This window comes from Corythoichthys intestinalis, chromosome 7 (assembly GCF_030265065.1).
Source record: "Corythoichthys intestinalis isolate RoL2023-P3 chromosome 7, ASM3026506v1, whole genome shotgun sequence".
NCBI lineage: Eukaryota > Metazoa > Chordata > Actinopteri > Syngnathiformes > Syngnathidae > Corythoichthys > Corythoichthys intestinalis.
In genome coordinates, this window is record NC_080401.1 from 48,346,947 (window position 1) to 48,374,297 (window position 27,351).

Sequence of the window (27,351 nt, forward strand, 5' to 3'; positions counted from 1 at the left end):
TCAAAGTCGCTCGCTCAAACCAACCGGTGTTGTGCATTTTTCATCACGACACCGGCCGCTGCTTGCTTCGCATGCCTCCCTTTCAATAGTTGGCGCCTCGCTCGGAAATTTATTAAAAATGATCACATTCGGTTCGTCCTTCCTGACATCGCAACGACTCTTGGGATAAGTAGTCTTTTGTGCTGCTTTCGCTTTTGAAAAAGGACAAGAAATGATGGAAATATGGAGATGGATACATGGTCCATGCAGCGTTTTAATGCATATTTATGAGTGCAATAAAACTATAAAACTCAAATGACATTATCTCCCGTTTTTCTTGGCCGATTGACTTCAAATAAAAACTGGTGTGGACATCAACTTCCGCACTTTCAAACGAGACCATCCAGCAGCACGTGGGTGATGTAATTACAGCGTGACGAAGCTTCAAAGATGATATGCGTAAACGCGTCGCTGCCGACACGTTCGGTGTTAAAGGGTTAACCCAAATAAATCAACAAATAAGCCGCACTGGACCATAAACCGCAGGATTCAGAATGACAGAAAAAAGAAGCGGCTTATAGTCCGAAAAAAACTGGTAAATGTACTTATGTCCATTTTGATGTACAAATATTGCAATTGTCGTCTTCCAGTGTAGTATCGGGCTTTAATCGGGATCGAATCGAATCGTGATCTGTGAATTGTGGTACGAATCGTATCGCCAGATATGAGGCAATACACATCCCTAGTGTTCAGAGTACACAAATGTAACGTTTGTGTCAAAATTGACAACAACCTCACAAAGACGTCTGTTTGCTAATTAGGATTTAACAGTATCCCCCCTGAGGTACAAGTAAGTTCAGTGTCCGACCAATGAATTGACTTTTATAGTCTGTGGTTTGAGCAGTCAGAATGAGCGCAGTATTGATACAAATGGCGGCTTGTTCAGTGGCTAGAAAAAAAAAATCTTTAGAATGATGGCAGGAGGGAAAGGGGGACAACGAGGAGACGGTGGTCTTTACCATTATAGAGAGTACAAGGTAACCCCTCATGGTACACTGAATTGCAAAAAAAAAAAAAAAAAAAAAATGTCCAACTTAATTCATTTTTTTTCTAGTAAATAACATTTTATAGGATGACTTAAAATTGTATTTCCTATGGAGAGGGGGTTGACTTAATTTTCTTACATCTGACAAAAAACATCTTTATTCTCATAAAATTACAACTTTCACAGACAAAAACAAGTTTCTTGAAGACCATATCAATAAATCTTGTAATTTCATGATTATTACGTTACCATTTAACATTTTAAACTGAAAAAAAAAAAAAAAAAGTTTATTATGGTCCAATTATTTTTTGGGTGAAAAGAAAAAGACCCCATTGTGTTTGCAATTGCAATACATTTTTATAGATATTTTTTTCAACCCCAAAATAAGAACAGTTCTTTTCAGATTCTGACTTAAAAATGAAATAAAGACTTTATTCTGGTAAGGAGTTGCACTTCTTATCATATCTTATCATGTCATAAGTATTTTTTAAATATTTTACGAAACAAATTCAGTTTTTTTTTTTCATTTAATATGATTTTATTTTTGCAATTTTCTGACTTTTTTGTTACCTTTACAGTGAAGCTGCACTGTTTGACTTGCTCTTTGTGGCTTGTCTGAGTCACAGGACCTGATTCCTTTAGGTTCTCCTCCATTCTAATGGCCTCCCCTGCCACAATAAAAGCAGAAAATCAATTAAATTCACGTCTTTGAAGTGGATAACAAATTTGCAGCCCACCGTCGGACGTTTCGGCCAGGTTGCGGGTGATGATGCGTTGGATGCGGTTCGATACCGGTGCCGTCACAACTCCAGAATCTGCTTCATGGCCCTCAGAGTCAAACAGAGACTCTTCCAGCTTCTGAAAGTCATGATAATAATTTAAATAACTATATACGGTGTTGTATTAGCTATGGGTAGGGGCCTACAGCTCAGGCAACAGCTATTTTAGGGTCACCATATTTTAATTTGCAAAAAACAGGACACTCTGCTCGCCCTCGAGATACCTAAATTTTACTCGAAGTTCACTCAAACATGCCTTTGCACTTTAATATATTTAAAAGTGTGCCTCCTCCGTCTGGATCAGCAAATTCAGTTTTATTTATACTTTTTTCTTCGATTGATTTTTTTTGGGATTGAATAATAAAGACAGAAATCTAACTCCATTTTTCAGCCAGCAACGCTTTCATTACACAGAAGTTGTTCAAAAACTAATAGCTAAATGTTTTATGAATATAATGCAGACACATGAAAGTGTAGTCCAATCAATATACACACGCACTACGCTATGTGACAACTAAATATTTTTATAAATTACTATCAATACAATTGTCGTTGACAAATTGTTATTCCCACTCAATTATCCTCATTCAATGTTCTAGATTGCACACAAACAATAACCGAAATAAACTGACAAACAATTCTACCAGAATGTTTCCAAACGCAGCAGTTCAAAACTACATTTTCCATAATGCCTAGCGCGGCTAAGCTCACTAAGAACTACCCTATTGGCGAGCACCTGTAGCCATGGCAAACACAGGGGTGAAAGTGGGCCAGAACAGTCAGGAACGCAGTTCCGGTATAAGATTCAGGGCCAGAACGCAGTTCTGGTATAAGATTCAGGGCCGTAATGCTGTTCCGGTACACGGTGCTTTGAATCCGAAAATATGACGGCAACTGTCAAAGAGCTATATACAAAAAAAAAAATGCTAAGCTGCCACACATGCATTTCATCTCCAAGACGAAAACAATCTACCAACATTAGACTTACATCCACAAGTGTTAACAACAAGCATAATAAAGTGTTTGTGTAGCGTAATCCGTTTCCACCAATATTTATCATTATTTTTTTAATTATTTTTTATTATATATATATTTATTTCCCAGCTGCTGCAGTTATCCGAGTCTGACGATGATGAGTCACGTCAATGTGCGAATGCACGCAGCAAAGCAAAACTCCTGGACTCATTTATCCATTCAATTGGCTGACATACTGACATGTGATCAGCAGGGATAGTTAGCTCTGATTCGTTCAAATGTGCATGTTTTCTACAAAACCAAAAAAAAAAACAACAACAACAAAAAAGGGCAATGCAACATAAAATGGATCAAATCTTTAAGAGCTACGAAAGAGTTGAGGAGGCTTATTTACCATATCTAGTTTTATTTGCTCTGATGGGGAGGTTCAGAACATCTTAGCTGTCAATGTGCACTTTGGACTGTTCATTTATGTTAGGCTACTTATTCATTTCCTTATGATTTAAAAAAACTCAATGTTTGCGTGATCTTCAAAAATATATTTCATTTCACTCTGCATAATAAAAGTCATTTGTACTTATTTTTCTGAATGTATGTTACATATATCTTTGTTATTAAAAAAACAAAAACACAAAGTAAATGTTTACATTAACTTCAATTTTAATATAGAACCTATGTTCTTAAGTACGTATTGGTCCGAATATAAGATGGTGTTTTTTGCATTGAAATAAGAATGAAAAAGGGGGTGGTCTTATATTCGCGGTCTAGACATTATACCCATTCACGACGCGAGATGGCGCCAGATATCATTGAAGTGATGTTCTGTCATGACAGATCTCAGCTACTCTCAAGTTTAACCAGTTTGCATTATATTATTGCAATGTTTTTCCTTATTCAGATTTGTTTCAAGACTACAGTTACAGTTAGACTTCACTTTGATGGTTAATGCAGTTATTGCAATTTTGTTGTTTTATCACAATAGATTGGTTTATTTACATTTCAAAAACCAGAAGCCATTTATTTACGAATGTGATTGCACTTATAGTTCACATATTTAAATGTTCAGATATTAAGATTTGAATGAGGCAAAATTACATGCTTTTTCTATCAAATACATTATTACCAGTGCAGATGTTACCAGACTATTAGTGTGTTTTCGAATGTTTGTTGCTAATGTTATACATTAACGGCCACATCACGCCGTCCTCTGAGCTACCTATATCTTTGCTGCTGTAACACCGAGAATTTCTCCATGGTGGGATCAATAAAGGTCTTCTTATCTTACCTTATAATCATTTGTTTCGGATGGACTGTAATTATTTTCTGTATAAAAATTTGGTGTTCATAAAAAGTCTTTTTTTCAAACTTGAGTCTTGAAAAAGAGGGGGTCGTCTTATAATCGGGGCCGTCTTATATTCGGGCCAATACGGGTAGTTAAAATTGAGATTCCGCATTTAGTATGTGAGGAAATGAGGGAAAATAAAAAATAGGAGATGGATGTTGGGGTTATTGCTCTTTTTGTAAACTTTTATTTTGCAAATCATTGAAAAAATACCATTTTGAATGAAAATCAGTTTTTGTATGTGTTATATAAATAACTGCTAAAACTGTTTTCTTTGCATTTCAGTAGTTCAAGAGGTTTGACACCCCCCCCCCCCCCCCCCCCACACACACACACACAAAAATGAAATAAATAAATAAATAAATAAAATTTCTGCCTCCGTGGCGACCTTCACGTCGGGGAGTTCCGGTAAGAAATTCTAGCCACTTTCACCCCAGTGCTAAAAATCAAACATTGCGATAAAAGTTTACAATCATCGGCAGCGCAATGATGCGACATCAAATGGGATTTTACAGATCACAACAGTACAAAGCTCCAACAGAAGTCAACAGTTGTCGAAAGGTAAAATTAGCAAGTGTACACAACGATAGCCTATGACCTCCAGGCGTGACGAAGGTCTGTTTGGGAATGACGCCATGATAAAGACAGTCTGTGACTCTGCACGCATGCTCAAATTGGTATCCGAAGTAGAATAAATATATTTTCGACTTAATTACTTTTTTGGGTACATGAGCATTTGATTATATACCTGTTGATTTTAACAAGTCATAACAACTGAGCAGGCTCTCTGGGAACACATCACAGGCAGCACAGTTGTATTCTGTGCAAAGCGTTAGTCAATTTTAACACATGCTAATTTGTCCCATGAAAAATAATGAAAACCAGACATTTTCATGAATTTTTTTAAAAAAAACGCCGGACGCCACCGACAGGATGTAAAAAGTTTACATGTCCGGACATAAGAGGACGTTTGGTCACCCTAAGCTATTTCATAGACTTCATAATGGTATTGACAGGTCACATCGGACACATACTGCACCTCCCCTTCAAGCAGGAGGCCGCTCACATCAAGAAGAGCTATTCACAAACACACGCATATGTAACGCCGGATTTAGTTGAAAAAGTAAGAAAGCTGTACCGCATACCAACAGGAAGGATTGTCTCAGGAGTGATTTGTTCAAGGATTCAAAGTAATTATTATATTTTTTGTATCATGCATGCATTTTGAAACGTTGTGAAAAAAATCAATGAGAGAAATCAACTGCTAGGGACTAGCATTGTCCTTCGACATATTTACGTAAAATAAATGCTACTTGCACATTTTTTTGCTTTTAACCAATAATCGAGACTGTTTTACGTCCATATCTATAAAAGAAAAAAAAAAAAGCTACAATACTCAAGTAGGTCGAAATCCAGCGTAGGGCTACTGCACCTTAAAACATGTTTTGTTTCTCCTTGAGATCGTCTCCATTGTTGTAAATCGGTCTACACAAATAAAAGTTGATTTGATTTGACTTAAAACACATCCATAACTGAACAGTATGGACATGCAGGTAACAATTTTTTTTTAGGTAACCTATTGTGGTTCCTCGGTTTTATTATTAATATTATAGTTATTCTTTGTTCCGCAGCCCCTTTGAGCTCCATTTGACCCCCTTAGAATGCTTCAAAATGCACCAAAACCGGCAGGCAGCTCAAGACAGGTGCAATCTTTGATACCGTGTAAAGACAAATTCCAAATACACTACGTAGCGCCCCCTAGCAGTCATTCTTTGCCCCGCCGACGCTTTGAGTCCTACTTTGACACCCTCAGAAAGCTTCAAAACTCACCAACCTCAACAGCCAGGTGAACACTGGTGAAAACTTTGATAAAATGTTAAAAAAAAAAAAAAAAAATCAAAATATGCGTAAATGTGTGTAGCGCCCCCTAGGAATAAAACCAACACATAATTTCTTTTTTTTCTTTTTTTAACTTCTTTTCTACTTTTTTTTTTTTTAAAGGTGAAAGAAGAGGTAACAACGCAAAGGTTAAAACTTAGAACACATCAGTACTATATGAATGGGATACCATACGCGGTGCCCAGACTGCCGTTAGTACTACATCCAGTTTTCTTTGGGTGGGCAGAGCGTGTCCATGCCTAACCCCCCCCCCCACCACCACCACCACCACCACCACCACCTTCACATGTCGAAAGTAGACAGAAGGGAAATTATGGAATAACGGGAGCAATTTTAACAACTTTAACGGTTGATTCACAACATTAATGTAGTTTAAAGCTGCCGATACAGAATGGGGACTTGAGTATTTTATTTACTGTTTTGAACTGTTAACTTGATACTGAAATAGTCTGGTTCAGCCTGAGAGGATTTTTGAAAAATTTTAGAACTAATGTGCAAAACATTATGACCGGGGGCGGGGGGGTTGCATCAATAATCAATTTATAATCGAATCGTAGTCTCTGAATCACAATCATAATCGAATCGTTAGGTGCCCCAAGATTCCTACCTCTAGTAAAAAGCTCTTTGTTGTGGTAAGGCGGCGCCACAGTGTAACTTGAAGACGAGCATCACGTTCAACATTTACTTAAAATAAATTCTACCTGCATGTTTTTTGTTGTTGTTGCTTTTAATCAAGAAACGAGACTGTTCTATGTCCATATCTATAAAGAATTCAGGAATTTAAGCATTTATTCAAAATAATTTTGAACGTAAAAAGCTCTTTGTCTGTTTCCACTCGGTCAGCTTTGACGGAGATAGGCCCCCTATTAATCGGCCCCGCGCCCCATCAATACCATTATGAAGTCTATGGCTATTTTAATGTAGGCCTAAAGCTGTTTTTATGTTAAGCCATAATGGAATGTCACTCAAACAAAGAAAACCTTATTACTCATAATATCAGAAAAAAACATCAGTATGCATTTTCCCCCTTTGATATTTAAATAACTCTTAATCAATAGCATACCATCTAACACAGCAAAAATCATAAACATTCATTTAAAAAACTACAGGACTCAAAGTAATAATATTCTATTCGTATTCAAATGTAATTTAACCATCATCAGTATCTGTAGCATGAAGTCGTTGGAATGAAATTTATATAGTGGTTTATAGCCTGCTTTTATTGAAAACTCGACGAAAAATTTTAATAAATCACCCGTCAACATTTTTATTATTACATTTCAAAAATAGTTCGGTCAGCATAGTTAGGTCGTCCAGTTATATACTTTTTGTCAAATGATTTGTTTGACCAGGGGTGAAAAAACTTAATAGCCTTTGAACCCGGAAGTAGCCAGAGTAATTTCCTCGGTCGTCAGTGCTTAACAAAAATGTATTTTAAAACGATTTTTAAAAACCTTCAATAAAAATAATTGTTAAATGATTGTTTTAAAAGTTTTCTTACTAAATATAACACCATACGGACACTACACACGCTAAATACAAGACGGCACCAACGTCACGATGTATGATTACATGCGTTTCACAGGTGCAACAGTTTAATCAATAATTAGTACTAGTAAATGTGCAGAAAATATTATATATTAATACCTAACAAGCACAAAAAAATATGCCAAAACTCCACGACGAATTACTGAAATATGGAGCAAAAAAAAAAAAAACTTTAACAAACCTGAATTACAAGGTCCAATGTAGGTGAAAAAGAGTCGTCCTCTTCCCTCGAAGAACTCATCCCAAATGAAACTTTACGCAAAAAAAATGAACGTGAATTTAAAATTTTGGTGATGAAGTGGTTGAAAAAGTTCCTGGTTAAACTTTTCAGTCGACAGCAGAGATTTTGGCGTCGTCACCACCACGACTCTTCGTGTGGTTGCCGGGGCGACCTCACACAAGACTTGGGTGCGGGTTGTTGCCAGGGAAACGGAGCGTTGTTTGACTATTGCCGTGGCAGCCTGTGCTACGAACGGGATTCCTCAAGGGTTAATTATCACAATACTTCGTGATGCTGTTTGAATCATTTAATTCACAATCAAGAAAATAGCGTAAAAACTAAAAAAAAAAAAAAAAAAGAAAAACAGCAACAACATGAGGGATACACTGGAAATAAATTATTACAGTACTGAATTAAAATTGCAGTCATAGGGTAGACTTTTTTTTTTTTTAAGAATAAAGTTATAAGAATAAAATATTCATTTGTAAGTATGAAAAAAATCATTTACCAAAAATGAATTTTTTGTAATTTTATTATATATATTTTTTTTACTTTCTTCGAAAAAATATGTGACAAATACAGTTAAACTAACTTCATCTTAGTGGCACACTAAAATATGAGCACTTTAAAATGATAACTTATTGGGAGAAAAATATACTCTTTGTTATTAATTGACAACTTAAAAGTTTTTCCCCCAAGTTTCCAAGAAAAAGTATGAAAATCACTGTGCACTTTTTTCCTTGAGAAATACAAATTTCGACTCTTAAAAAGATGTCATAATAATACCCTTTAAAAACATAATTTTTATAAATACAACTTTCTTGTAGAAATATTACCTTTTAATTCTCTTAGTTTTCCCCCAAAAGTTGTTTATCTTCCCTATTTTTTTTTTTTTTTTACTATAAAACACATTTTTTCTTAAAATAAGCATCACATAGAAAATGAACTTCAAAAAAACTGTCACAGAAATATGACTTAAAAAAAAAAAAAATCAAGCTTATTTGCATAACTTTCACCCTAAAAACTGCTACACCCCTGGTCAAATGTTTTGAGATACTTACAGTAAGTGATGAAATGATTCAAAACATTTGACCGCGGTGTAACTCAATTATTGTACGATTACCATTTTATAAATTCCTGCTCCGCCCCAATTCTCCATTTTCATTTACAGAACAGCACCAAAGCTTACTAACATGTAACAAGTTCAAATGAACTACAACAACCTGGTACCCAAACAAGATGCAACATTGTACTGCCATCTTTAGGATAACTGGAGTTAATTACATAACAAGTCTGCAATTAATTAATCAGACCTAAGACAAAAATAAATAAAAAAATCCCGCTCCAAGGATCGATGTGTATATATGCTTAGAATATGCTTACCAAATTTTATTCTGACCCGGCCACGAATAATGGAGTAGTAGCAATTTTAGTTAGTGTCTTGAAGAACAACAACAACAAAGCGAGTGAGATCTTGAGCCCTTCCCACAATCTAAAAAAAACATTTACCTAGCACCTGACTTACGAATTTAATTTGTTTCAACATGTTACTTAATTCTACGTGGCGTCGGCAGGGAAGACTCGAGGCCAGTTGGCGGGGTCGAGGAAAATAGTGGAGACCCCGCTGTAGAACCAGAGTCTGGGCAGGAAGCCCTCTACTTCCCAGGTGTCAGAAGCCCTGTTGTACACCTCCACCTCCACACCATAGTCACCTTCCATGCCCTTCCAGTGGCCGCCCGTCACGAAGAGTTTCCCGTCCAGCGACACTAGGCCGCCGTTCTCGTGCAACATGTGGAGCAGTTGGATCTATGTAACATGAAGAAAAGTCACGTTATGATGTGAAAAACTGTCGACCGATCAACGAGGTAGCACCTTCTGCCACATATTGGCGTCAGGATCGTAGGAGTAAACTTTCTTGGTGTTGTCCGCCAGCAGGTAGATGTTTCCCTCCATGCACACGGAGCGAGGTGAAGACAAATATTTGGGGATGAATGGCGAGCAAATGGTCATCCAGCTGTCTGGGACATTTGAAAAAAAAACTAAGACTTGGCCACAAATACAAAAAAAAAATGTCAAAGTGAAGAAAATGTACAGTTTTATGCTGTAATCTAAAGATGTATAATATTCTATTATATTTGTGTTATTATTTTATTTAGATTTTTGGGTGAATTTCAATAAATTACAAGAACAAAGAGAATTAATAGCATATGATTTTTTTTTTTTTTTCGCAAAACAACAGTAATTCAACAGACTGAGGAACAGTTTCTTTGCTAAAACCATCTTACCCTGAACTGCCATATGTAACACCACATCGCCCAATGTCAAACATCCATTCACATGCAATATAATATAATTATATCATAATTACGTGCAATATTAAGGTGCAATATTCACCGCCTTAACTGTCAAACTGCTACTTCACTTCTATTCACACATATTCTATGTGCAATACTTACGTGCAATATTAATGTGCAATATTCAATGCCTTCACTGTCAAACTGCTGCTACTTCACTTCTTTCCTTCACACTTATTTGCACTGCCTAATTATTTGCACTGCCATAGGACTACCTAATACACATTTTATATTTATATTCATTTAGATTTTATTCTTTTATACTTGCAAGTCCCTTTGAGATTTTAATTTATCCTGCACTTTAAAGAGAGATGCTCCACAATTACATTGTGCAAATGTTTAATGACAATAAAGGGCTATTCTACTCTTAAAAAAAAAAAAAAAAAAAAAAGGAAAAAATGGGCCGCATGAAATGAGGGAAATAGGTCTCAAATGAGGGAAAGCACAAATTTGCCTTGACAAATCAGGCAGAGAGAAATATGCTCAAAATGACCGGAAAACTAATCTAATTATAGAAATGATCTTTAGCAAATAAGAATAAATAGACCCAAATAATATGAAGTCAATGTGAAAAATGGAAATTTGCTACAAATGATTGAAAATATCTTCGATTAACATTGCAGGGTAGCCTTTAATGACGTAAATCCTCCTCAAATGACAGACAGTCGCAGCAAACGACAGAAAATTAGGTGCAACTCTCACCTATGACGGGGTTGTAGCACTGCATGGTCAAGGCGTTGTACTTGACGGCGCAGGAACCGATGACATACAGCTTTCCCTGGCATGCCGTACATGTGAAGTTTGTCACGTACTTGACGGCAGGACACGTGGAAGTCCAGGTGTTGTGGTATGGGTCATACCGCTCCACCTCCACACGGTCCAGTGTTGTACCTGAACCACACATGGGTAAGATGATTCATGACGAAATTATGGAGGTGCTTAGCGGGATTTTGTTTTCTTTTTCTTACCCCCAATGACGTAAATTTCTCCATTAAGTGTGGCCGACGAGTGGTTGGTCCGAGGTCTGAGCATGGGCGCCACCGTCACCCAGCGCCCTTCCTTAGTGATGTACTTCCATGTCTCTGTGGTGGACCAGGTGTTGGTGTTGGAGCCCCTAGAGCCCCCTGCAGATATTTTGTTTAAAGCAGGTGATTATTATTAGATGGTTACTAATATTTGCTTCTACCAATGAAGGCTCATAATAAAGTATCGATTGCTATAATAGGATGTTCCATGATTGATTGCAGTAAGAGACATTTTTGGAATTGATAACTTTAGACATGTTTAGCTCTTGATAATACTGCCTTGTCATTCTGACCGGTTTCACACCTTGACCTAGGTTTCACACCTCAACTTCAATACATTTAAGGAATCATATTGTTGCATTTTATTACTTTATGAAAAGCTATTGCTTTATGAAATGTATTTGATGAGATTATTAAGTTGTTATTACATATTTTCTTTTGTCAATTGCTGCCAGCAATGAAGAAATGCTTTTGCTTATTGCTGCCTGCAGTGAAGAAATGCTTTTGCTTACTACGGTTGTTCTCAAAGAAAGAATGTTTTGTCTTGCCTGGTCAAGGTCAGAAGAGGCCGGTTTGCTTTGCTGAAATGTGCTGACACATACAGTGGGGAGAACAAGTATTTGATACACTGCCAATGGGTTTTCCCATTGACAGTGTATCAAATACTTGTTCTCCCCACTGTATGTATATAATTCCACCTACAGTGGGGAGAACAAGTATTTGATACACTGCCAATGGGTTTTCCCATTGACTGTGTATCAAATACTTGTTCTCCCTGCTGTACATGCACACACATAGCCTAACAAAGACAAGAGGTGTTGCCAGCTTGCTTCCCCTTTTTCCCTTTTAGGGCAAGACACCCGTCTGTTGCTAGGGCCATCCCAAATAAAAAGCGAGTTGAAGGAGGGGCTAGCCAGAACAATTGCGGAAGCTGGATAGTTTCCCCCTCATTCTCCTTGCAAGCTTTTCAACCAAATTTGAGTGCGTTCTCTCCTTATTTTGGGTAATATTATAAATGTCTACCTAAGGATTCGTATTTTAACTTGTCTAAAGCATCTCTTTTCAGGGGTGAAATTGTAGGTACGGTTGATTCAGAGGGGCATTATGTACACATGTCAACTAGTGCTGCCATGATGAATTGACAACTAATCGATTGTCTAATAAGATATTGTTGCACTAAAAATTGTACATTTCTTAATTTTATTGTTTTGTCACATTTGTTAATTGTGAGTATTAATAAAAATTGTCCAAATCCTATTTTTGGGCATCGTAATAGCAAATACTGTAGTCACATTTTTTTAAATTTACATTTTATAAATTTTCCATAAATTTTCCATTTAAAATGAATGAAGAAATTTGGATGTTCATAGCCGTCAATGGCATAGCCTGACTTGGGTGCCATTTGAATGTCAGTGTGCTGTAATAGTAAGTGTATGGTCAAAAATTACTGGCCAAATGTTTTCTGCCATTTAATACGAATGGAAAATTTGGATGTGCATAGCCTTCAATAGCATAGTCTGACTTGGGCGCCAGTTGAATGTCAATGCGCTGTAATGGTAAGTGTATGGTCAAAAATCACAGCCATACATGTTTTCTGCCATTTAAAATGAATGGAAAATTTGGACGTACATAGCCGTCAATGGCATGGACGTGCATGGCCTGCAAAAATGCAATATACACACAAAAAAAAGCCACATACCAAAAAAAAATGTCACATACCAAAATCTATTTTGCCACATACAAAAAAATGCAACATGCAAAAAATAATGCCTCATAGCAAAATGAATTTTCCCACATGGCAAAAAAAAAACAAAAAACAAAAAAATGCCACATACAAAAAAAACCCCCCGCCAAAATCCATTTTGCCACATACAAAACAAAAAAGTCACATGGCAAAAAATGCCACATGGCAAAATCAATTTTGCCACATGGCAAAAAAATGCCACATGCCAGAATCCATTTTGCCGCATACCAAAACAAATGCCACATGGCAAAATCAATTTTGCCACATGGCAAAAAAATGCCACAAGGCAAAATTAATTTTGCCACATACCAAATACCACATTTCGTTCTCGCGGTCTCTCTGATTTACTCTTCCGGGCCACAGAAAATGCTGGGATCTGGACCCCGGGCCACGTATTTGACACCTGTGGTTCAACTCATTTGCTGCCATTGACGGCGATAAAACGAACAGAAGTTGCCTAAAGTTTTTTTTTTGTTTTTTTTTACTTTGGCCACAGAGTAACTTGCACATGTTATCACTTACAACACCCAAACTAAACACAAAATAAATAAACACATTAACACCTTCCTTAAGCTCATTCATCTTCCAATAAATTAACTCATTGGATGCCATTGACGGCAATAGACCTCTAATCTGTTTGGCTAGCAGCGATCGTTCGCTCACCTGTGACATAGACGTCATTATTCAGTGACACCATGGAGAAGCCCCACTTGTTGGGGTTGGGGAAATTTGGAAGCTCGTGCCACAGTTCTGTGAAGATAAAAATGGATAAAAGTATCAAGGCAACTACAGGAAGTATTAAAAATGGAGTTGAGGCTAAAAACATGTTTTTATTCAAAGAATAAAAAGGCTCAGGCAGGGGGTTTGATACTGTATAGAGGTACTCCCCATGTTACGACGTACCTGATTCATGTAATTTCAACTTTACGACGCGTGTCTCGTCCGCTTTTTTTTTTTTTTTTTTTAAAGTCGCGTAACAGTGTCTCATCCACCAACTCTCAGCATTGATGATAAGTATAGTATAGTATACTATTTGTCATTTAATATGTCTGATTAATTTAAATGGTTGATCTTTACAGTACTGCATATCTGGTATTTCATTATATGTGTAGTCCGCTTTCCTTTGTTGCACTCGGACTTGTTTCACACTCCCCCCAAGCGCTATTTTGTGTTAGTTTTGGGCATTGCTTTCACGTTGGGAAGCGGGGTTGAACGCCAGTTAACATTTCAAGAAGGCAGAGAAACGGTAAATGGCGCGAGCTCGGTGATGCAACCACCTCCCCGCCGCTAGCTCATCAGCTCGCTAGCTTATTGAGCAGTGTTCATTTTCACCGCTGGACCAGGGCCAATAATACCTGCAGTTTTCCTTGTTGATTTGGACCTAATTTCCCTCGGTATTATTGTGCAGCCATTGAAGTATGTTTTTGTAATCAGATATGTCTTTATTGATTTACTTTATAGGATTATTTTACGCTCTTTGTCATCGTTGTATTTTATTTTCTAATAATGTGTTCATAGTTTGATGGTGACAAATTAATAAATGTCAGAACTATGGTGTGATCAGTGTTATCAGGGGGAAGTAATATTTACCTAACTTATTTTTTACTTTATTTTATTAATATGACGTATAATACATGTTTTTTGATAGTTATTTTGAGATTTGGGGGGGTATTTGGGGTACTTAAAGGGTTAATTCAGATTACTGCGGAAACTCACGTTACGTAGGGTTTAGGGTTAGGTGAGTTAGGTTAGCCTAGTAACCTGGAGACTACCTGTATTTCTCATATTTTTCATGAAAAAATCATTTTAATATATTCATTTTTAAGAAGAGGGAAAGGGAAAATAATCATGTCCACATAGATGCACACACACATATACAGTATATAGTGATTTATAAGCCTGGCAGACCACAAATTTTGTTTCTGACCGCCATAATAGAACGAATAGAAGAAGAGAAGGTTATATTGTATATATTCTTCAATTAGAGAGGTATTGGTAAAGTATCGACATTAGCCTATAATGCATAGCCAGGTATCGGAATAGGGGGCAAAACGTTTGCTCGGAATAACACTATTAACCACCAGAATATTTTTAAATGGCTATAGCCTATACAAGAAGCTGAATCTGGATAAAAAAGGATAAATATTCAAAGGTTGCCTCCAGTTGAGGAGCTTTATTCCTTCATACTTGTCTTGGTGTTGTAGAAAGCACAATTCCTGGCTTGAGCTCTGCGCTCCCTTGCTCTCTCGCCATCCTCGTCATCCGAATCATCATCCGAGTCGTCGTCCAGGGAGCGCCCGCCCATGACAAACAGCACCTCCTGCAGGTTGGGTTGCGGACTTTGGGTATCCGCTTGGCCTCCAAGTTCTGGAGATAAGTGCATTTTCTGACAAAAATAATAAATGATTGAATGTTTTGTACTTTTCGAGAGCGAAAAACCACCGAAATAGACCTACGAACCTCCATATGGATCTTCTCAACAGCCTCACGGCAGCTATCAGAGGCCTGGACTAGAACGTCCTGCATCAGGGTCCCCCTTAGGTAGTCCGGGTCGAGCAGCTCCAGTCGGCAGAGGCCCAGCAGCTCCGGCAGGTGGACAAGCCGAGCCTCCCGCCGGTGCCCTACCCACCTGAGGCAATGTTGTTTTCATGAACGACAACGAAATTATTCAAAAATAAACCAAAAGAACCGAATGCAGTATTGCAGTTGGAGACGCAAATTGTAGCCACAAACTTGATGGAAAAAAATAGTATTCAGGCTAATATTTTAGCTTGTTTGCACTGCTAACTTTAGCACCTTAGCTAAAGTGCAGAACATGCTATTGTGAAAATAAGTGTGGACTTTAAATGTTGATCCTAAATTGGTGTAAACTGTTATTTGACCGTTTCATGCACAAATTCTGACTTTTATTTTTAGCTTTACAAGACATTCATTTGACTCATTAGCTGCCAGACGTCCAATCCATTTTGAATGGGAGGGACAAATTTACGAAAGTATCGAAAGATAAGCATTCTCGGCCAGTCCTCCCACTTTAAATGAATTGGATGTCTGTCGCTGTCAGTGGCGTGCTATAACACTGTGGGGGGGGGGAAAATCTAGTGTGTCAATAGCCAAAAGTGGAGTTTAAGGGGGGGGGGCCTTGGTGGCCAAAAAGTGTCATTGCATGCAATTGATTTTCCTATATATATAAAAGTTGTAAAGCAATAAAACAAATAACAAAAATGAATGACATGAACAAAAATATATATTTTTATAATAGGTCAAAAAAATGTTTTCGAACAGATCATGTGACGAGCACCTTAGACGGTCATTTGCTTTGCATATTATTTTCAAAAAGAAAAAAAAAAAAAAATAGGGGAGGTCAATTTCATTTTTCAAATTCTTTTTTTCTTTGTTTGAAAATATTTTTGGTGATTAAGCAATTTTTTGGGGGATTGAATGATTTAGACACAAAAGTCCTCCCCCTAACATGACAAAAACACAAAAAGGATTGCTAAAATCAAAAAAAACTTTTTAAATGAAAAATTAAGTGTTCAAATGCAAATATTTGAGTCTAAAATATTTTTTCGCATTCAAAAACTTTTTTTCTATGATTGAATTTTTTCTTTTTTTTTTCTTTTTTTTTTGATTGAAGTGATTTTTCTTTTGAAAATACATATTTTTGTTTGAAGCAACTTATTTTTTGATTGAATAATAAAGACACAGATGTCCTAGCCAAAATGTGGCCAAAACGCAAAACAATACAACTTCAATCAAAAAAGTTGCTTCAACCCAAAAAAAATTGACTTCAATAAAAAATTTAAAAAAAAAAAAATAAATAAATAAATAAAAAATTTAAAAGAAAAATAGCTTTCAAATGCATTTTCCTTCAGATTTATTTTTGCATTCATTTTTTTTTTTTTTTTATTGAAGTGACTTTTTTTTTTTTTTTTTTTTTTTGATTGAAAATATATATTTTGATTGAAGTACATTTTTTGATTGATTCAACTTTTTTTTGGGATCAAATAATGAATACTCAAGTCTACTTCCATATGTCTCCGCCCATGGAATACAATTTTTGACTGGGGTAACTACATTGGCATGACACCGGCGGGCGTTCCATATTCAATGGATGATGATCTTGGTAAAAAGTATAGCTGTCCTAAGCAGCCTTATTTAGAATTCCTCTCAAGATTGGCAGGAAACAAAAAACACTCAATTTCAACTTATTATTATATTCTTGTAAGTTAATTTTATTGCTGTAATGCTGAGATTGCGTTTTGGAGTCATCAACATGTTGTGCCCCCCCTGCCCCAAAAGTCAAACTCTGCCTATGCAGATAGCATGTTGCTTGGCACCATAAGCGGTGTATTTCTGGTTTTATCCATTTTAATTTGATTAATTTAGCTTTGATTAAAATTGTATTAATTATAAATGTATAATTAATGTATATAAAAATGACACACAAAATACAATAACGATTTAAAGATAATACAGTGATACCACATTTTTCGTGGTTAATAAGGACCCTCCCCACCCACCATTGCAAAAATCGAAAATCCGCAAAGCAGAGGCGGAGCACTATTTACAAAATTTTTTGGTGTGTTTTTTCAATGTACCGTAATTTTCGGACTATAAGCCGATACGTGGAGATTAGTGGGTGCCGGGGGAGGCATAGCCATCACTCTGGTGGCTGAAAATGTCATTTCATGCAATTCATTTCCCAATATATATGAATTTAAAATTAAGACTTTGCCGGTAAAATGTTTTCTATAATAGTTGTAAAGCAATAAAACAAACAATAAAAATGAATTAAATGAACAAAAAAAATGTATAATTGGTCAAAATAATTTTTCAAACAGATCATGTGACTAGCACCTTAGAGACGGTCATTCACTTTGCTTAGCCAAAAAAACACCTGAGGACAAAAGAAACAAGATGGATGTACATAAGTTTTTTCAAACCGAAGCTTTCAAAAACGACAACAACTACTGAGCGAGAACCAAGGATTGAAGATGTGGACCATGAAACGCCGAAGAGCACCGCTAAAATGGTGAGCAGAGTTTCAGTTTATCCCACTGAAGACGCTAATTGTACAACAGAACCACAACAGGTCATACCATGTTCAATGGACGGATGACCTTGGCTAAAAGCTTACCTGTCCTAAGCAGCCTGATTTAGAATTCCCCAAAAAAATGATGGCAAACAAAAAAACGTTCATTTTCAATGTATTATTGCAAATATTCCTGGCTGGAATATTCAGTCACAAAGGATGCAGTCTCCTGTTTTGTCTGCCGCCATTTTCCAAACTCACCACGGTTAAGATTCGTTTCGCAAGGGTTTCAGTAACTGGAAAAACTTAGCACTGAATTGGATATCTCTGCGGAACGCAAAAATCGGCGTCTACTTCTCCACCGAAAAACACTCGCGCTCACACACGCACGCAAACCCACACACACATTGCTGGGGTGCCTGTATTTACGAGCAAGGGCTAAGCTACCAACGAAGCGTATATCTTACAGTGGAAAGAGAGACAGAGAGATACTTTTTTCCCCAAAGCATAATTTAAAAACAACAAAGAAACAAAACCCCTTATATGTACAGTGGAGCAAATAAGTATTTAGTCAACCACTAATTGTGCAAGTTCTCCCTCTTGAAAATATTAGAGAGGCCTGTAATTGTCAACATGGGTCAACCTACACTACTACACTACACTTGATCTTAGCCTCAACCATGAGAGACAGAATGTGGGAAAAAAAAAAACTGAAAATCACATTGTTGTTTTTTTTAAAGAATTTACTTGCAAATCATGGTGGAAAATAAGTATTTGGTCAATACCAAAAGTTCATCTCAATACTTTGTTATGTACCCTTTGTTGGCAATAACGGAGGCCAAACGTTTTCTGTAACTCTTCACAAGCTTTTCACACACTGTTCCTGGTATTTTGGCCCATTCCTCCATGCAGATCTCCTCCAGAGCAGTGATGTTTTGGGGCTGTTGTTGGGCAACACGGATTTTCAACTCCCTCCACAGATTTTCAATGGGGTTGAGATCTGGACACTGGCTAGGCCACTCCAGGACCTTCAAATGCTTCTTAAGAAGCCGCTCCTTTGTCGCCCTGGCTGTGTGTTTGGGATCATTGTCATGCTGAAAGACCCAGCCACGTCTCATCTTCAATGCCCTTGATGATGGAAGGAGATTTTCACTCAAAATCTCTCGATACATGGCCCCATTCATTTTTTCCTTTACACAGATCAGTCGTCCTGGTCCCTTTGCAGAAAAACAGCCCCAAAGCATGATGTACCACTCCATGCTTACCAGTGGGTATGGTGTTATTCGGATTCAATTCAGTATTCTTTCTCCTCCAAACACGAAAACCTGTGTTTCTACCAAAAAGTTCTATTTTGGTTTCATCTGACCATAACACATGCTCCTAGTCCTCTTCTGGATCATCCAAATGCTCTCTAGCGAACCGCAGACAGGCCTGGACGTGTACTTTCTTCAGCAGGGGGGACACGTCTGGCAGTGCAGGATTTGAGTCCCTGGCGGCGCATTGTGTTACTGATAGTAGCCTTTGTTACTGTGGTCCCAGCTCTCTGTAGGTCATTTACTAGGTCCCCCCACGTGGTTCTGGGATTTTTGCTCACCGTTCTTGTTATCATTTTGACGCCACACGGTGAGATCTTGCATGGAGCCCCAGATCGAGGGAGCTTATCAGTGGTCTTGTATGTCTTCCATTTTCTAATAATTGTTCCCACAGTTGATCTCTTTACACCAAGCATTTTACCTATTGCAGATTCCGTCTTCCCAGCCTGGTCCAGGTCTACAATTTTGTCTCTGGTGCCCTTCGACAGCTTTTTGGTCTTGGCCATAGTGGAGTTTGGAGTGTGACTGACGGAGGTTGTGGACAGGTGTCTTTTATAATCATACGATATGATAATGAGTTAACAGGTGCCATTAATACAGGTAACGAGTGGAGCCTCATTAGACCTCATTAGAGGAAGTTAGACCTCTTTGACAGCCAGAAATCTTGCTTGTTTGTAGGTGACCAAATACTTATTTTCCACTCTAATTCGGAAATAAATTCTTTAAAAATCAAACAATGTGATTTTCAGTTTTTTTTTCCACATTCTGTCTCTCATGGTTGAGGTTTACCCATGTTGACAATTACAGGCCTCTCTAATCTTCTCAAGTAGGAGAACCTGCACAATTGGTGGTTGACTAAATACTTATTTGCCCCACTGTACATATTTATAGATAACTAAAACTTTTAAGTATTTTCATCTAAAAGACTAAGATTAAAACTAAAAGGGCTGCCAAAAACAACACTGACCTGAGAACGGATTCCACACGGGAGCGCTCGCAACGGATCTGCAGGCCCTCGTGGCTCAGACAGGATACCAGGCGGTCCTTCTCCTGGAGCAGGAATTCCTCAGCCAGTTGGACCACCTCAAAGTTCTCCAAAAGAAAAGCCCGCGCTTTGGCGACGACTTCTGGACAACCGTGAATTTCTCCAAACTCCAAGATGCCCAAGCAGTTGGTAGAGTCGATCTGATGCTGAAGGTAACGCGTGCACACCGCACGTACGGTCTGGAACTGCAGCCGACTGGAGGTACGGATCAGACCCTCCACGTTACTCTGGTTGATGGTCAGCTTCCCAGTGTAGGCAAAGTCCAACAGGGATCCCAGAATATCTGGATCGACTTCGTGGAGCTCCACGCGGGCTTCGATGCTCTCTGCAAAGTCCCCTGAGAACATGCAGCCGAAGTAGGCGCTGCAGAGGGCCAGGACCCCGCGGTGGCAAGGGAAGTCCCGGCCCCCGGCGCTCAACGTCACATCCACCATTTTGGGCTGAGAGCACAGGGAACGTAGACCCTCCAGGATGGTCTGCGGGTGCGAGGGCAGGCAGAAATCAAGGTCATCCACGTTGCGCACCATCATCCAGGCCAGAGAAGTAAATAAAGAAAAAGGAACTCAGAGCAGCAACAAGTCATTCACCTGAAAGTAAAGACAAAATGAAAAAAACATCTACTTTGGACTAATCTTTCAACAGTAATTTTGTTGTACCTCTCTCTCCCCTTTAATGCATGTTGTGACTAGTACTAAATTAGTATCTGCTACTACCACTTGTGCTACTACTACCACGTACAGTATTCTGAACTGTTGTGTTGTTTAGACTAGTTGTCTAAATAACTCAAAGTCGCGTAAACAAACACCTATTTACCTGTTGTTCTCCATTTTACAGCTAGTACAATGAAGTATCAAGTTGCTGCAACTAATGATTTTTTTTAAATACGTCCAAATCGATCGGCATCGATCGGGTCCGATCACGTCATTTTCAAAGTATCGGAATCGGCAAAAAAATATCGGACATGCCTTTTAAAAAAAAAAAAAAATTAATTAAATCGTTTTCTAATTGTATTTAACGTTACAGACAAAATGTCTTACATTCATCCAGCGTCTTTAGTTTTAGCGTAAAGTAGGGCTATCAAATTTATCGCGTAAACGGCGGTAATTAATTTTTTAAAAAATTAATCACGTTAAAATATTTAATGCAATTAACGCATGCGCTGCACGACCCACTCACACATTGTCGCATTCAATCTATAATGGCGCCGTTTTACCTATATATGGAGCTAACAGGCAACGTAAAATGAGTAGAGAGAATTTTGGCAGTCTTTGGAGCCTCTTTTTAATTGGCTAAAGCCTTAAAATCCCTCTCTCAATAATTTGAAATATCGTGGGAAGCAATGTGGGGAAGAACGGTAGTGGTTGATCTTTTCTTTGACACCTTATGTTACTTCCCAACGCAGAGAAGATATATCAATTGGTGCCACTACGCACAGTCATGGGTGCACTTCCCATCATGCATTTGGGCAGAACAGTTAAATGGCCACAGTATCATTTACTGAAAGCTCAACAAATACACTAGATGGCAATATTTAGTCACAATATATAAAGTCACATTTATCCTTTAAGAATTACAAGTCTTTCTATCCGTGGATCCCTCTCACAGAAAGAATGTTAATAATGTAAATGCCATCTTGAGGATTTATTCTCATAATAAACAAATACAGTACTTGTGTACTGTATGTTGAATGTATATATTCGTCCGAGATTAATTCATTTTTTTTCTTAATGCATTGCCAAAATGCATATGATCGGGAAAAATTATCGGGAATGATTGGAATTGAATCGGGAGCAAAAAAAAAAGCAATCGGATCGGGAAACATCGGGATCGGCAGATACTCAAACTAAAACGATCGGATCGGGAGCAAAAAAAACATGATCGGAACAACCCTAATTTTTATAATCGATTAATTGGCTAATTAAAACAATCGGATAAATGTCACTTTTTTCAATTCCCGTCAGTTTGTTTTAGGCATGTTGTAAGTAACAATGAAGTAAAATCCAATTTCAAAGCACACTCTTTTGTATGAAAATTTACAGTTTGAATGGGAGTTTGTGTTGAAAGCTGCTATATGAATGGGTTTATGTGCGTGGTTTCTTTACAAAAAGAAATTTACTTTCAGCTTTACTATCTTACAATAACTCAAACGCCAATACTGATTAGCATAATTGCTGACTAGCTTAGCGCTCCACAATAAGTAGTGCAATTGGCTTCATTTACTCACCTTTGACGGAGGCACACAAAATCTAACAACACAAAAGACAATCTAATTCTCTTGACATTTTGTAATATTATTGATTCAGCAACACAACCTAAGTGTAGCAGTGAACTCTCTCTCTCTTGCTCTAATCACTGGCACGCATGCGCGCAGCCTGACATTAACACAAACAAGGATCCAAACAGGACTGCGCATAGCTGCCGGCAAAAATCAATGATCAAATTTGTTGGCAACTCATTTGTTCACCGATTTTAATCGATGAGTTGTTGGAGCCACATTAGGAAGCTAGTTTAGATAGTGAGATGTCTGAAAATTGGCAAAAATTTGAATTGTTGTTTTCCAAAGTAAACGATTTATTTTTATGTGCTACTTTGACTTAACAAAAAGATAAGAAATCTGATAATATTTGCAACTGAGAAGATATATATGCGTTATAATTTCAAGAATTTAGACAAGTGTAAAGTGAAGAAGGTCCTCCACGACTAATTGGTTATCAAAATAGCTCTAGATTAATTTGCAAATCGATTAGTTGTCGATTAATCGATTAATTGTTGCACTTCTAGATACAATAAAATTCTCCCTTAAAATATGACATATCGTATTTTTTGGACTATAAGTCGCACCTGAGTATAAGTTGCACCAGCCATAAAATGCCCAACGAAGAGGAAAAAAACATTCATAAGTCGCACCGGAGTATAAGTCGCCTCAGCCATAAAATGCCCGACGAAGAGGAAAAAAACATATATAAGTTGCACCGGAGTATAAGTCGCATTTTTGGGGGAAATTTACTTGAAAAACCCAACACATAGAACTAGAGATGTCCCGATCTGAAATTTGGATCGGATTGGACGCCGGTATGGGCAAAAAAATGCGCATCGGTATCGGATCGGCCAACACTGAAAAATTCCGATCCAGACTTCCAATCCAGTTTTTTTTTTTTTTTTTTAACGTGCGGTCTGGGTTTTCCAGCGCACCGATGTACATAATCCATTCCAGTTTTTGCTTCAGTTTCCCTAAAGTCCGGTCCGCATTTTACGGCACACCTTGAACACACTACATTTACATTACCGTCTCCCAATTTACCGAGAGACTTTATCGGTAAAAATGTCAGCTGTGTGGGATCATTTCACCTTAAAGGACGACAAAGACGAAGAGGCAGAGTGCAACATATGCCACAATAAAGTCAAGCGTGGTGGTAAAGCTGTAAGAAGTTTTAATACAACCAACCTAATCAAGCATTTAGCGAAATACCACCACAAACAATATAAGATGCTAAGAAAACCGAAGACAAAAAGAAAGGTCCTAAGCAACTAACACTGGCAGAAACTTTTGCTATGCGTGACAAACTGGCACTCGACAGTCCCAAAGCCCAGGGAATAACAAGAGTCATTGCCGAAGAATTCATTCTGGATGACGAGCCATTATCTCTTGTGAGTAAAGACGCACCATCCAACACTTAGAACAACGGTACAACATGCCCAGCCGTCATTACATCTTTCAGCGATTCGGCCGTAGAAGATTCGAGAACGATTCACAAACACCCAAATTCCGATTATTGAAATATGTCAAGTAAAGCGAAACTATACACAGCGCGGTCTTCGGGACACAATGAGAAACGGACCGCATTGCGTCCCAAGAGTAAACAACGTGCTTGTCATCAACCTGGGTAATGCCAATGCTCAACTCACGGCTTTAGCTCAACTCATGCCGCTGGATAAAAAACACACGAATACCTGACTGCTGCTGACAGCCGCTACAAACTACGTCAACATCGTTTTACTGTAGATAATAGATATCATATGTATATATAACTAGATGCTAAATGGCAGACTCGACGTTAGCAACATTGAAATATTGAAAGCTAGTTGCGTTAGTAAACAGCCGCCATCTTAAAGCAGGAGACTTCCCTAGTAGGCTGTTGTGAACCTTCCAAGCGAACCCAATGAACTTTTTATCTAAAATACTCCTAAATCGGCAAAATCATGACTTGAGTCTATCTTCAAAACAGTTTTAAAACTTTCTTATGTCGAAACTAGACAGAAGGGAAATTATGGAATAACGGGAGCAATTTCAACAACTTTAACAGTTGATTTACAAAATTAAATGAATTGAATGTAGTTTAAAGCTGCTGATACAGAATGGGGACTTGAGTATTTTATTTACTGTTTTAAAATGTTAACTTGATACTGAAATAGTCGTTTATTTAAACCTGAGAGGCTTTTTATACAATTTTTGTAACTAATGCACGAAACATTAAAAGCATCTAATAGCTTGGGGGGTTAGTGGGATTTTCCACTAGGAGTGGGAACCTCATGGCACCTCACGATACGATACGATTCGCGATACAAGGCTCACGATAACGATTATCTCACGATATCACGATACAGCGATTATCGATATATTGGTCAGAAATTGGATACATGACATTCTACGATACAACTGTTGAAACGGAAAAAAAAAAAAAAGATATTTAATAATAGAAAAAATACTGTTTAAATAATTTATTAAACAGTGACACCTTTTCTGTGCAACATTGCTGTAAAATATAAATCTACTGCAAATTGTGCACCTGCACATATAGAGGAAACAAACCACAACCACTGATATCGCTTGGAGAGATCATGATGAATGACACCCTTAATTTCTTTAAAGTTTTAAATCTCAAAAAAAAAAAAAAAAAAAAAAAGTGCCGTAGGTGTCAGCAGTTGAGCTTGGAGTGGGGCATTGATAAAATTGGTGGGTCTTTTCTTCTTATATGACCTTTGTTGCTTGGTTTGAGCCCTTCCACTATCTGCTTCAGCATTTAAGATATCAGACTTGCTCAGTCACAGTCTTCCTCACCTTAAAAACAACAAAATAAAACAAAAAATATTAGCTACTTCATAGCTTTTGAGTTGAAATCCCGATTTTTTTGGTGTTGGAAGTATTGAATTAAAAAAAAATATGAATTGAATGTACAGAAATTAAAAATGCAATAATTACCTATTTTCAATATGTAGCCTACATTAATTATCATGCACATAACTTTATACATCTTGGAACCTATTCAAACCATTTTTATAGCTTATTGTATCAAAATGACAGTAATAACAGTTTGTGGAGTAAACTAGATGGAAAGTGGTTCTCAAACAATATCAAATAAATCGGTAAATTCATGTGGGCTTGTTCGATATTCATTTTCATCCAGTTTAGGGTCCTGGTTTATTTTATATCATTCAACACCAAATGTCATCAAAATAACACATGTAAATTAAAAAGTCAATTACATTGCAAAACTTTCTTACCTCAAGTGATGAAAGCGAAGCTCACAAACCACGTCCACTACGTCACCAGCTGCAAGTGAAACTTATTTTTCTAAGACAATTCTTGCATACAGCAATCCTTGTTCACCTTACTTCCTTTCTTGTTGGTGTAAAATCTAAAGTGTGTCCCCATGTGTGATTTGTAGCCATATTTTTCTCATTTTTTCCTCCACCGTTCTCACGGGGCTTTTTTTTTTTTTCAACCCACTTGGAGCTTCCTCTCTTCTTCTCTAGAGGACTTGTGCGCACTTTACCCTCACCGCCACTCCCGAGCGCCCCTAGTGGACCGCCAAGGACTTGCTCAACAAACATTGAGCAGTTTACAGCATCCATACTCCATTGTATGGCCAATGTGTTTAATAAAAGTATCGATACTTGGCAGGAGCATATCAATAACCGACCGGGTTGCAAAATATCGCGATATACCGCCGTATCGAGATATTGTCACACTCTTATTTTCCACTGAGGTTGTTTGTGTGTTTTGCTTTTTTAAGACAGTTTACTATATTATTTGCACGTTTTACTGACTGACTATGCCATTTTTGTTATTTATAATGTTTTGTGTTTGTCACTGAATAAACAGGTCAGTTTCTTGTTACCAACCGTTGTGACTTATTCAAACTCACCTAATTCAGCTGGCTAGTTGTTATCAAGAGTCCTAAAACCTTTTTCAACATGAGTCTGACAACTAAGTAAGGAGGCTAAATAACTTTGAACTTTAACACATGCTCAGATAGGCCGGTATCAGTATCGGATCGGAAGTGCAAAACAAAATCGGTATCCAATCGGAAGTGCATAAACCAGGATCGGGACATCCCTAATCATAATGTGTTAATAATTTCCCACATAGGTCGCTCCTGAGTATAAGTCGCACCCCCAGCCAAACTATGAAAAAAACTGCGACTTATAGTCCAAAAAATACGGTACTCAGATACTTATTTTATTCTTCATTGTGCATTTATGGCTAGTGCGACTAGCAATGCTACTCAGGTACGACTATGTCCTAAAGATAAATTGTAACAGACATGAAACTACTTCTAAACACAGCTGCAAGAAAAATACCAGCAGATTCAAAACAATTTTATAGTCTACCCAAGTCTATTTTCACTAACAGTATGTGATAAACAGGGTCCCCAAAAAACCCGTTTGGCTACACAGTGTGTCAACAACACTGAAAACAACTACTACAAAAACCTCCAAGCCCATTAAAAAGCAAGTTTCCCCATCACCAATTAGTAAACAGACTCACCGGGGCACCTCATCCTGCGACAGGACCAGCTTTCTTGTACCGGAATCACTAAGAAAAACCTTGTGCCTAGTCACCGGGACGCTGGCAGCCTCACGCCGGACTGCCTTTGGGTTATTTTGGGCTCCTACTGACAAGTGACGCTAGGGGCTGAAGTTAGATTGCAAACAACGAGCAGCTGCTGTCACACACACTCTCTCGTAGACACGTAGCAGGACAGCTCATATGACCAAAATGTCTAGTGATGGCCCGGCTTGCTCATGTGCTCATTTATTGCCTGTCAAC

General features: G+C 37.8%; 2 protein-coding genes across 3 annotated transcripts in view; both read right to left on the reverse strand.

Moving 5' to 3' along the window:
• The window catches only part of crocc2 (ciliary rootlet coiled-coil, rootletin family member 2), a 107,271-nt gene extending 99,344 nt beyond the window's left edge, over positions 1–7,927 (reverse strand). Inside the window, 3 exon segments of the mRNA XM_057840081.1 lie at positions 1,595–1,692; positions 1,762–1,882; positions 7,749–7,927. Coding sequence (XP_057696064.1) covers positions 1,595–1,692; positions 1,762–1,882; positions 7,749–7,808 — 279 coding nt within the window. The 5' untranslated portion in view covers positions 7,809–7,927.
• A 345-nt stretch (positions 7,928–8,272) lies between these two features.
• On the reverse strand, positions 8,273–27,197 carry klhl30 (kelch-like family member 30). Of its 2 annotated transcripts, none has more exons than XM_057842344.1 (9): positions 27,070–27,179; positions 20,223–20,776; positions 15,371–15,539; positions 15,098–15,296; positions 13,574–13,660; positions 11,110–11,265; positions 10,844–11,032; positions 9,660–9,805; positions 8,273–9,593 (listed from the first exon to the last, which is right to left on the reverse strand). In XM_057842344.1, the coding sequence occupies exons 2-9, from the start codon at positions 20,732–20,734 to the stop codon at positions 9,345–9,347; spliced, it is 1,707 nt and encodes a 568-aa protein (XP_057698327.1). In that variant the 5' UTR covers positions 20,735–20,776; positions 27,070–27,179; the 3' UTR covers positions 8,273–9,344. The 2 variants fall into 2 exon arrangements, with proteins under 2 accessions (XP_057698327.1, XP_057698326.1); XM_057842343.1 differs by having other exon boundaries at positions 8,274–9,593; positions 20,223–20,887; positions 27,070–27,197.
• Positions 27,198–27,351: the final 154 nt, after the last annotated feature.

Bases quoted from the DNA above. Each gene is read 5' to 3' on its own strand.
- klhl30 (XM_057842343.1), bottom strand. From the start codon at position 20,830: ATGATGGTGCGCAACGTGGATGACCTTGATTTCTGCCTGCCCTCGCAC. The intron at 13,661-15,097 runs GTATGAAGGAAT...TTATCTTCACAG, and splicing joins TTTCTACAACACCAAGACAA to AACTGTGGCACGAGCTTCCA. The intron at 11,266-13,573 runs GTGAGCGAACGA...AAATATCTGCAG, and splicing joins TAATGACGTCTATGTCACAG to GGGGCTCTAGGGGCTCCAAC.